Source organism: Ostrinia nubilalis, chromosome 24 (assembly GCF_963855985.1).
Source record: "Ostrinia nubilalis chromosome 24, ilOstNubi1.1, whole genome shotgun sequence".
Taxonomy (NCBI): domain Eukaryota; kingdom Metazoa; phylum Arthropoda; class Insecta; order Lepidoptera; family Crambidae; genus Ostrinia; species Ostrinia nubilalis.
In genome coordinates, this window is record NC_087111.1 from 4239142 (window position 1) to 4251637 (window position 12496).

Below are 12496 nucleotides of genomic sequence, written 5' to 3' on the forward strand. Positions count from 1 at the left end.
TTTTTGACGTACCTACTCGCTAGCGATATTTTGTGCTAGCGAGCACACATAACGTAACCTCATGGTAAGCACACTGATCGGACAGAAATAATTGACAGAATACAGATGTAATGCAATATTAAAACAAAAATATAGGAAATCTTAGTTTAGTAGGTACACGTACGTTACATCTGCATGTAGGATGGCCAAAGAGCATACTCTACTTTTTTTCCTACAGACACTGCTAGCTATTTCCTTCGGGGCATCTGAATAGACTCAAATAGTCCTTTAGATTTTAAGTTTAATATTATTACTACTCTGAATGGATCATAACGGTCTGAAATAAACGCATTATTATTATTATTTATATTATACGTTTATCAAAACCAGACTCAAAATTAGATTTTGTGACTGACCGAATTCTGTGACATACGCTTAGTGACTAAACTTACCTTAAGTTTAGTCACGAAGTTAGATGAATTTACCGTATAGGTAGTTACCATTACCATTTCTTCGGAAATTGAAGATGTACTGATGGCAAACAGGAGTTTTAACCAAGATAAATACATTACAAGATGTGATTAATTTTATTCCTCTTGATAAGATAAATAAGCAAATTCTTTCAAACCATGATTGAGTTTGCACTGTCTTTGTATCGATAGCCTTTGATCAATCAAGGATTCAAATAACGAAAAAAGTTTTAAACTCCAATCCTCTTAGGAACACGTTCGGAAAAAGGGTGTACAATAGACAAAAGAGTAGTGATTTTGGGCTTTAATATCAGATAAATAAAGTACATTCGGAGAGCAACTTGTGCTGTTGTTTGTACAATAAAGAATCATTAATTTATGTCAAGGGAATTGCTTTTTGGATCCTATTTCATTTGTTACATTGTGATGAATACTGAATGACTTTTAAAACGAAGTTAAGACAAAGGGTTTCTGATCTATAAACATTCCTGCATTTATGAGTTTTTTATTGGTTTAGACTTAAATAACAAAAGTAAGTAGAGTTTCGTGATTGATTAGTGGCAAACCTAAGTTATTTATTTGAGGCTCTAAACTATAGAAAATAATATTATAATATAGTTAATTTAATATAGAATATATTTCTTAAATTGTTGTAAGGTAGGTAGGGGAGACCGAGGAAAGTTGTAACAGAGGTTCAGATGTCACACAGCCGATTCTTTAGCCGAAAGAGCAACGAATCCACAGAGTTGCTAGCTTGATAAATAAGGTTCGGAAAATTGGCTTTATTACAACCTACTCCTGTTACAACTCTCCTTGGTCTACATGTACAATTGTCAATTGATTTCAAGTCACCCTGCGGCTTGTCTTGACAACTGCCTACAAAGTCAGCAAACAGACCGACATTATTTTATCTCTACCCATCCAAGGAAACGCTTGCGAATAAACTAAATTAGCAAGTAATAATGTACGAATAATAGTCTCTATGGTATCATCCATAGAAGTGTGGAACCATTTAGTTTTATTGCCCAACTCTATCATATCTCTAGGGACGAGTTTTGCCGTAATTTGATTTTTTGTCGACGGTAGAGTTGTAAATCCTAAAAGATGTGTCAGCGGTGGGAACTAGAGGTGGTATTAAACATACGGGCCCTTGAGTGAACTCGGCAAGTGTAGTGTAGAACGCCCTCCAGCTGGGTGGAGTGATGATTTGTGATAGGTCGCCGACTGAAGCTAGATGCGGCAAGCTGAAAACAGCGTAAAATGGCGTATATTGGAGGAGGCTAAAGCCGCGTTTTCATTAGGAAACATTTGTCCCGCGACTCTGTCGCCCGACACGAAATTCACGTGTCCCGCGCGATGTCGCGCGACGTCACTTGCGACATCTACGGGTCGCGAGACTTGTCGCTTGTCATGCTCTATGCACTACTGGCTACGGGACTATTCCCACCTCTCGTTCCCACCACTGCAACTCCTGTATAGCCAGGATCTACAGCTTGACCGCCACAAAAACCCAACCAATGAAGGTCAAGTTTGTCCCGGGGGAAAGTTAAACTGTCATTGGACCCGCAACGAAATTAATCAGACATAGGAGGAGTTCGAAATTAAGGTTCGACTTCCCTCCATTGCAAAGCGGATGACAGGTGACAAACAAAGAATTAAAACCTTTAAGAAAAGATTATGCACCACGGACAATAAATTAAAGTAAGGGGGCCTATCTTATGAGCAATTAGCCAATAATATTTTTCACAAAATCGCTTAAAAGCACGGAAATTTTTCCTTGTCGCGACAAGATCGGTGTAATAAATTGCGGAAACAGATATATTATGATGTATTCAATTAATTATTATATCACGTTCATGTTTCCAAAGATCACACTGGCACTACTGGCTAGTGTGAACATGTCAAAGGTAGAACAGGACAAAGTTGCAGAGACAAACTACGTGAATGTCGGACGACTAATCTCTGCGACATGTCCCCAGTGAAAACTTGACTTTATATCCAGTAGCGGATTGCTAGAGGCTGATTGATGACAACTGTTCTTATGACTACTGCTGAACAAAACCTCCTTCAAGACTTCTACAACGAACGGTCTTGCGCTGCCCGCATATTAATAGGTGCTTCCCTCTACCTTCGTCAGATTGTCGGTTCACATAATGGGAGTCGCCGCTCGAGACCTTTTCTGCCCTTAAACGGCCATCATTCTATTCTACGTGCTATGTGCCCGTAGGAATGCAATAATAGTATTAAGTATTGAGTAATCTCTATAATGAAGCATTGACCTCAATCCCAGAGTTTGAAAGCTTAAGTATAAACAAATTAATTTAGAATTTATTCCAGAAATAACTTGACTTCCTGTTAAATATTAAACTTTGAGGAACATGGTTTGAGTTCTGTTGTTAAGTTTTGACAGACTGTCTTTTGCAGGTCAGTAAATAAATGAGTTGGTAAGGTCATGGAGTGGAAATATTAAATAACATGGGAGATAAGGGTTTAACTAACTATCAATAGGCAAAGATTGCATGCATAATCTTCACAAACTAATGTTAATTATTTAAAAAAAAAATAACTCTTGAAAAAGCCTAAAAAATATACAGGGTGTTAGGTAAATGGGTATATGAGCCGACACTAGCCCATGTTAACATGGGCATATAAATGGTATGGTGAAGTCAGAAATTTGATATCATCATTTTAATTTTTTTAATTTTCATAGAAAATAAATTTTATAAGATCCGATTTGTATGAAAATTAAAATAATTAAAATGAAGATATCAATTTTCTGACTTCACCACACCATTTAATATATGACCATGTTAACATGGGCTAGTGTCGGCTCATATACCCATTTACCTAACACCCTGTATAAGACTTCTCACTCAAATTTTCTGAACATGATATTGTCTCATTTGTAGACTTTATAAAATACTAAGCGGCTGCTCGCGACTTCGTACGCGTGAATCCCGTTTTACCCGCTTAGGGGTTGAATTTTTCAAAATCCCGTCTTAGTGGGCACCTACGTTCTAAAAGGAACCCTCATGCATAATTTGAGACTCTTAGCACTTGTAGTGTTTGAGATTTCGTGATGAGTGAGTGAGTCAGTCAATGAGTGACCTATCGCTTTTATAGATATAGATGTTACAACCAATGCCGTTGGTTTTGCAAAATCTCTATACAATTTCAAGTATTTCATAATTTATTTGTTCTTTTTCCACACACAGAAGAAAAACATTACCTTCGAAGTGTTCACCGATCTACGACCTCCAAAAGACTGGAGCCACTGGAAGCGGAGCCTGGATTCAGAGTTGTATAGCTGGCAACGAGGGAACTACTTATAACACAAATTATTTTACGTGTTTATCAGTAAGATTAGCCTATTTTACGTAGGACCAATGTAGCTTTCCACTGGTAATTTTTTTTAAAATCGGTTCAGTAATTCGGTTGAACTTTAAAACAGTTTTCCACAGTTTTGAAGTTCAAAATCGGTTCAGTACTTAAGTTTTCACAAACTTATAGTTTTATCTCTTTAAACAGATTTTTAAATAAATATTCGAGTATTATCACATTGTAAAAATATTAACTTTCTCATATTTTGATTAGGTACCTACTAACTGTGTGACTATCTGACTAATATTTAGGAGACCTGTAAATTGATGCAAATGTATTGAATTAATGCAAAGTTAATAATCATGTATAAACCTACCTAATGAGAATAATTTTAAGGAAACAGCGGTTTCATTATTTGATTGAAATAATTCTCTGACTGAAAATAATTAAACAACTGCTCAGAGGCAAAATGTTGGCTCTATTGTAGAGGTATTACTATAACAATTTACAAGCGCCCCAAAAAGGTATTAATTTAGTTACGAACAAGGACTCTGAATGTAGGATCAAGGTGTAATCTAAATTATTTTGAATGAACTTTATTTAATTTGGCGTTAACAATTTATGTTTCATTTTAATACGGTTTTATGCCTTCTAAAAAGCGTAATAGAATTAGAAATGAGTGTTAGTAAATGAACGCTCCTGAAAATTTTATGTGAGCAATATTTCACAGCGGTAAAATATTGCTATACAAGTCTTATGCTGGGTTGCACCATCTTACTACTTTGACAAACGTCAAAAGTTGCCAAACTCCATACAAAATACACCCGGTTATAGTTATTAGTTACGGCCAAAGTTAGGTGGTGCAACTCAGCCTTAAAAGTGAAGTAGCATCAGCATCAAGTACGTTCAGTCAGTCATTTTCATGGTTGTTAAAATTATTATTTCTAATAAAATTAATTAATAAATGCTCCAGATTTTATTATAATTTCTTATGTTCTTCTTGTTAGAAGTGTCTATTCAGTCTAACAGAAAAATAAGTTCCTAGACTGTTAGACATCAGCCAATTGTGTCATCATAATCATCATTTCAGCCACAGGACGTCCACTGCTGAACATAGTCCTCCCCCAATGATTTCCACATTGAGCGGTTGGTAGCGGCCTTTATGAGGTCGTCGGTCCACTTTGTGGCCAGCCAGCCAGTTGCGTACCAAGTATAAAACGCACTGTAGTATTTTTTCCTAAATTTGTTATGTCTAAAATCGTTTGATATTTTCTACCTTCATCTTAAGACAGGCGGTAGGTAGGTACTTTGAAACCTACTCAATGAATGGTTATTCGATTGGAATGAATTTATGCTCGAGTAAGAATCGAGACTCTAAGACGGCTTCATAAACATTAATTTGTTTGATGGTTGTAGGATGTGGATTGTGGCTGTCTTTCTAGTGCTAAAATAACTTTAGACATTAGACTTGATAGACATTAGACAACTCGGGGTTCTAATTTATAGATGACCTAAACTGAACTCTCCCACGAAACTCATTGACAGGGGGACGCCACCATCGTTCAACTATAGTTTCCAACAAGGCAAAAATCGGCACCAGCGATCCAGTATTGACGGTGGCGCCCCGCTGTCAATGTCACGGATAGGACAGTTCAATATATTGGGTCTTTATAGGAATAACTATGAACCTACTACCCGTTCGCGCTAAGTTTGCCGGTCCGTGGAATGCGTTTTGCGCGTCCCCTCTCCCAACCGCGATTAAACGCAATTAGTTAGTGATTAAACGCAATTAATGTGTCTTAATTTACACAGATACACAATTTTTATCAATATTAATAAAACAAATTATTTTCAATATACTTTACTGTACCTAGTTATAGACGATTCCCTTCGAGTGACGTCATATCGCTAGCGGTAAACATATCGCGAACGGTTTGTGCCTGTATTTTGAAAGTAGCTAACATAAGCTACATTGCCTTGATGATGCTTGATGTATTGATGAATTTTCAGGAGCTTACTTATAAACATTTTCAGGAGTTTACAAGTAGACAAGTAATTAGTATATTTTTTAAATAATTGAAGTCGTTAACATCACCCTACTCATGAACCTGATTATTCTAATACATAAAACAGTTAAAATCCATCTTCTTCTATTGAATGTTGATTGAAGTTTAAAATGGTAATAAATTAAGGTTTAAAAATTCTGTAATTTGACTTTTGACCCCTATTTTTTGTAATTAATATTTTTCGGGCCTCATCCCAATAAATTATTAATTAACCTTTACTGGTTTGACAGGTTGGATCGCTATTTAATAAGATGACAACTACAGGCTACTTTTTTGAGTCAAAAATATTTGTATTTTTTTACGTTATCCTAAAATGTCAAGAATTTACTGAAATATGTTTTAATTATTTAATTACAATTATGTTGTTAACTTCAAACTTTGACTTATTAATTTCTATAGTGAATAGGTACTGATTTAGCCACTTATCAATGTAATTCAATTGTTTCTCGTTATCATCATCATCATCATTTCAGCCATAGGACGTCCACTGCTGAACATAGGCCTCCCCCAATGATTTTCATGTTGATAGATTGGTAGCAGCCTGCGTCCAATGCATTTCACGTAATTTATTAATTTAATTTGCTTAATTGCCTGTAGAAGAGAAAATAAAAAATGCGAGCTTAGTTAAAATTATTTATTTAACTAAGTGCTGAATAAATATCTTATTACAACAACTCTTACAACTAAAAATAAATTACAATATTTAAATAAAGTCGACGGGGCTCGCGCTTAGTACAGTCTTCGACAAGAATCAGTCTTAATTAAAGGTACTCAACGTCTTAATTCATTTGGACATCAACGAAGGTTTGAACTAGAACAGGGTCCATTTGGTTAGGACGTTGAGTGTTCACAGCTAAATGCCAGACCATCTGGGAATAGCCACAAAATGGATAGGATCAGAAGACAATCTACGTACAAAGTGCACTTGGGTAAAGCACACGTAGACAACGCGACAATAGCGCGAAGTATCGCAAACCAGTCTAAACCAGTTAAAACCAGTCTAAACCAGTGCGAGCGCAAATGTGGCCCGCTTAAAACACGCGTCTGTATGTGTTGCTGATTGTCTTCTGTTACTATCTATTTTGTGGTAGCGGATCAAATCGAAACGATGGCCTGGCATTTAGCTATTGCAGTGTCACATGATCCGTTCGTCCAATTATGGGGTAGCCGTTGGCATGGCCACAGGTGTGCCGTACATTTCGGGCATTTGGGGCATTTGGGGCAACTGGGGCATAACATACATGGGCATGGTCATGGTCGGAGCGTTACTCAGGCCCGCGGGCGGTAGACCAAATAGGAATCTGAAGTAGCGCGCGAGGTTCCATAAAACATTGGACGTCTCCGGTACCCTGTAGAACAATATCCGTAAATTACAAATAATAATGTCAAATCAAATACAGTACTTATAGATCTTTTCATCCACGAAGACGCGCCCCACCATTCATCCGCTAATGTTTGAGTGTTATCGGTACACGCTAAATTATCCAAGAGCGCACACGCACACTACAATAATGACGCTCGGATTGCTCTGATCAAACTCCCCGTACCCCGCGCGTTTTCATGGCTGAAACGATCTTAGTTTTTGCAACTCACGAAGGCGAGCGAGCTTTACTTGTGTGTGTACATGCACAAACGATAGTGTAAGGTCTGTCAAAACTTTTGAAAAACGTACAGTAGCGAGCCACCACACATGTTAAGCTCACTCGCCTTCGTGAATTGCAACAACTATACTATACCATGAGTTTAAATTGATACCCCGCAGACTCCAGACTTTTAGTATATTAGTTGGGTAGACTTCCAATTTTAATGAGGAATCGGCCGATGCCAAATCGGTGTAATGTGCCCACTTCCATACAAGTTCATACTCATTAATAACCCAAACAAACTATCGGCTGACAAAAAGTCTGCAGTCTACGGTGTGTCTAAGTGCGAGTGCGTAAAAAAAAACCGGCCAAGTGCGAGTCGGGCTCGCACACCGAGGGTTCCGCCGTACAAACGTAGCGGTTTACAATTTATGACGTATTAAATCAAATTACTTACTTGATTCCGTTGCGAGTAGTGGCGAATTTCAAAATATGCGGTATGATTATTTTTTATTTATTTATTTTTCCTATATTTGCATTATAGGTAGGTACCTACCTCAGCGTTTTGAATTTTTGCGTTGATTTAGAATTTCTCACAGTTTAGAGGCAATTAGATTTAAGAAGTGTTTGATATGAATTTCAACTTTAATATCTCTACGCGTTAATGTGAAAAAGGGTAGGTAGTAAGTTTATAATTATTAAAAAAATATTTTATGTCATGTAAGCAAAAATAATATTTTAAATTTTATATAACTTCAAATTTATCATTTTCGCAATTTTTCCTTTATCTGTACTATATAACGTTGCTTCGTGCCGAATTTCAAGATTCTGAGTTCACAGGAAGTACCTTGTAGGTTTTGATTCCCTAGCGTGTGACGGAAATTCGTCTAAGGTGTCGGTATAAACTGCTGTATCTTTTGATCGCGTTAACTTAGAAGTTTGATTTTTTTACTTCTTAAAGGGACAATAGATCTAGGTATTTGGTATAAATTTCAATTTGATACCTTTATTCGTTCGTGAGAAATAAGGTAGTAAGTTTCATTTTATTAAAATATTTTTATTATATTATATAACTAAAAAAATGTAATTTTCGCAATTTTTCCTATATTTGCATTATATGACAATGCTTTATGCCAAATTTCAAGATTCTGAGTTTACGGGAAGTATCCTGTAGGTTTTGATTCCTTTGCGAGTGTCGAAAATTTGTTGAAAATATCGACATAATCGGCTGTATCTTTTGATTGGCTTGGCTTAGAAATTTGATATTTTCACAGCTTAAAGGGACAATAGACCTGAGTATTTCATGTGAATTTCAGCTTGATACGTTCACGCGTTCTTGAGATAAAGGGTCTTGACAGACGGACGGACGGACAACAAAGTGATCCTATAAGGGTTCCGTTTTTTCCTTTTGAGGTACGGAACCCTAAAAATACATAAAATGTATGATTGTACAGCGCCCTTAGCGGTTACTTTCAAATCATATTTATATTTTTTTGGCGCACCCGCTAGCGATGACATAATGTAAACTCATGGTAAAGCTACACGTGCAGACGTTAAGTTTAAAGTAAATATTCGGCTCGAAGAGTTTGTTTTGATACGATCAGGAATGGTTTAAGTACTAATAAGGCAAAATTAACGAACCTGGATCAGCAGATTATTATCAAAGTCTGTTATCTCTGTTATCTCCAACAATAACAAAATTAATAATAATAAAATTATGCTGATCATATAACAAAACAAGCTTTTAGAGACTCGCAACTAAATTTCCATGATCACTTTTCAATTTCGATTAATTTCCTAGAAATTTAAAATGTTATAAAACACGAGTTAAAAAAAGTGATCATAAAACTGAAATTAATAGCAGAACATTGTAAACATTCTCATTGATATTTACAAAATAGTCCACCCTTTAACACCATGATACAAAATTTTATACAAAATAAATCTGCATTTAAAAACCTTTGAAAACCACCACCAAGTTGCTGACGCTACCCTATAAATGCTAGTTTAAATGCAAAAACCTTAATTAAATGCAAATTGTTCGATTCCGTATATAAAACTTGAACCTAGGACTTCGTTTTCTTTTTCTTTTTTGTCGTCTTTACTTTTGCTGGTTTTATCTTGTCTACTTCTTTACTATTAATATGCTCATGTAGCTGTTCTTCTACACTAACATACCCATCAATCAGTTCTAAAGTCCACATTAATATTTCGTAGGCAAAACTGTAATATTTCGGAGGCTCTTTAGACTTAAGAGAATCTTTGATTACATATTTAGCATAGTCTTGAGCCTGCTTAACAACTTTATCCATAAAATCTGAACTAAGTAAATTTTCAAAGAAATCTAAAAAGCCTCTACTTCTCCTACCGACTCCAAAACTGTTTTGATTCACATTTTCAAAGACAGTGGAATTGCGGTAAGTGACTACAGTAGAATCATCGTCGATACTTCTTTTAGATCTCATGCGGTTTTTCGGTCCAAAAACTGGTTTAGTTTTATTGTATGCTTTTTTTGGTTGGGCCTTTTTAGTAAAATTAATCGACAAAATTGGATGTTCAGCTAAAACTATAATAGGCTTCCATTCACCAGATGCCGATAATGTTGCATTACTTATATTGTTGGTTGCGTTATTAGTAGGCACGAATGTTTCCCTTCTGTAAGGCCTAAGCCTGCTATTATTGGGCCTAGCCATAAAAGTGTTTGGATTGACAAAAAACTTGACTTTCGGGTAGTAAAAAGTATTCGGATAGTTGTATTTATATTTTTTCGTTTTCAAATAATCGTACAAGTCCTTGTTGTGTTTCAACCGTTCCAGGCTGATTTTCAGTTCTGTGTATTTCTTCGGCCTGTGCTTGAACGTTTTTCTGTACGTCATTTTTCTTTGCGCAATCAGTCTGGGTTGTGGCACGAGTATGACTTTTGGTTGTGGTGCACTGTCAGCAACTTCTGGTTCGTAGACCGCCGTGGTGGGAACATCCGAGTTCATCCCTCTGAAGGTGGCTGGCATCGAGTAGAATACGTTAGCGATTGGGTCGACAAGACTCCTGATGCGTTCTAGGATTGGTTCAAGGAATTTTAGCAGTTTCGACTTACCGTCCCATCTTTCTGATGCTCTTGTTGAGTTAACTAGTTGGAGAGTCGGCGCCTGTTGCGACTGCTGAGCGGTGGCGTCTGCGGTCTGCAAGAGCTCGTGTGCATGTGGGTGGTTTGCCATTGCAGTGGGATTATACATCTCTGGTGCTGCAAACTGTGGGCTCACTCCGCTTACGGAGTATGCGTGCGAAGAGGCGCTCGGAAAGTCAATCGGGTATTGCGAATATAGATACGGGTGGTTTTGTAAACCGACGCTGGAATTAAAAATACGCTTTTAAGGTGTGCGGCTCTAACATAACGTCAGTCGTAGTCCAAGTCAGGTTTGTTGTTTAGTCCGGAATTACGTTTGCATTTGCGTTAACGGTTTCTAGTAGTCTGTAAATTTTTTAACCCTATTTTGACCCCAATCTCAATGATTAGTTGCTAGTGAGTTTGAAGGTGTTTTTTTAACTTGTTAATTGATGCTACCTATCGGTTTTTTTACTATCATCTATTTTTTGAGTCTGTTTTGACCTAAGGCGAAAGCAATTGGTTTAATTCTATATGAGCAAAAGTGAGACCTAAATATATTTTTAAAATGGTTAATTTTTTAAATGTCGTTAGTTTGTAGTTTACGAAGTCACACAGTGTCTGAACTTTTGAAGGCTATTATGAAAGTACCAATCAGCGTGTAATTTTGTTGAATTAATATTTTAGTGCTTATGAAAGCATACAAGGCTAGAATCAAATAGTGCATACTCATGTGTAATTATTTTGTGAAGTTTTTAAACAAATCTGTTGCGAAAATCTAAGTCTAATTAATTTTTCAGTCAATCATGACTTATTTTTGCAAAAAGTGGCTGATTCCTTATATTAATTACTAATTATTTATATTTATACAACACATCCATTAAAAGGTGTATAATCCAAAAATAATAACTTTATTTCAACAATGTTTCCCGAGTTGTAACTTAATTATAATTTATTTCCTGTAATAAATAATGAGATTTATGTAAGTTCTGGTTACAATGTATCAATATTTATTAATAATAAATTGTTATTATTTCTTCAAAGTTAGCCGATAGTTAATAATTTGTAGTTGATGTATTTATTCGATTATGAACCTAAAGTCAATTGAAGAGCTCCAATAAAAAGTAATTTTCGTGTCATATTATTATGTTATTATTCCAGCGGACAGTTTTCAGTCAGTCACGTAACGCAAGAGAAACTGTACAGTCTACAAGAAAATTTTAATTACCACCAGGTGAAAGTCACAAAAAATAGCACGCAGTCTGCGTGAGGAAAATCTTGCATTTTTCATGTGTCTAGAAAAATGTTTTCCTCCGTTCAAGTGGAACTAACTTCCACATTATGTACATTACTATACGTGCGTGTCATTGTCAGTCAAGTCATGCTTTGAATTTACAGATTAGAGCGTTTTAGAAAAGCAGAATGAGCCAATGAAAAGTCTGGCTCACACTGCTTTTGTCAAAAAATAAAATAGGCGTAATGCTATTGAGAAACTGGTATTTGTTTGAGAAATATTGATTTGTGTGCGATAATTTACTAAAAAAATACTTCGCGTTAAAGTTTCTGATGATGATAAGCTTGTTAGATAGAACATATCAATTCTAAGTGGCCTTTTTTCAATAACTAAAAGGAAAATGCTATAAACTATGACTGTATATTTAACAATAATAAATTACGCGTGTTTTTATTACACAATTATTATAATAACATTATTATTTTCTCTTTTTGAATGTATAATTTATTATTAGCTATATTTCACTTTCAGAGAATACATAATATTATACAATTATTGTAATATCACATTTTGATTTATTGACATTTAATTATTATTGTTTATGATCTAATATTTTATATAGTAACCATATTATTTAATTGATTTATATTAATTAATTACCTACGTTAATAATTTTGTATAATTAGATTACGATACGTAATCTACGTCAAAACAAGCAAAAGAATTGTTGTTGTATACTG

At 35.5% G+C, this 12496-nt stretch overlaps 1 protein-coding gene across 4 annotated transcripts in view; it reads right to left on the bottom strand.

Annotated features, from left to right (window-relative positions):
- Positions 1 to 6870: 6870 nt before the first annotated feature.
- Positions 6871 to 12496, bottom strand: part of LOC135083875 (uncharacterized) — a 32418-nt gene continuing 26792 nt past the window's right edge. For 2 of the 4 annotated variants that reach the window (XM_063978620.1, XM_063978619.1), the window contains 2 exons: positions 10514 to 10767; positions 9401 to 10420 (listed from right to left, as the gene is read on the bottom strand). In XM_063978620.1, the coding sequence (XP_063834690.1) occupies positions 9486 to 10420; positions 10514 to 10767 (1189 nt within the window). In that variant the 3' untranslated portion in view covers positions 9401 to 9485. Of the gene's footprint in view, positions 7186 to 9400; positions 10421 to 10513; positions 10768 to 12496 lie in introns of those variants that run through there. The other 2 variants (XM_063978621.1, XM_063978622.1) reach the window with 2 other exon arrangements.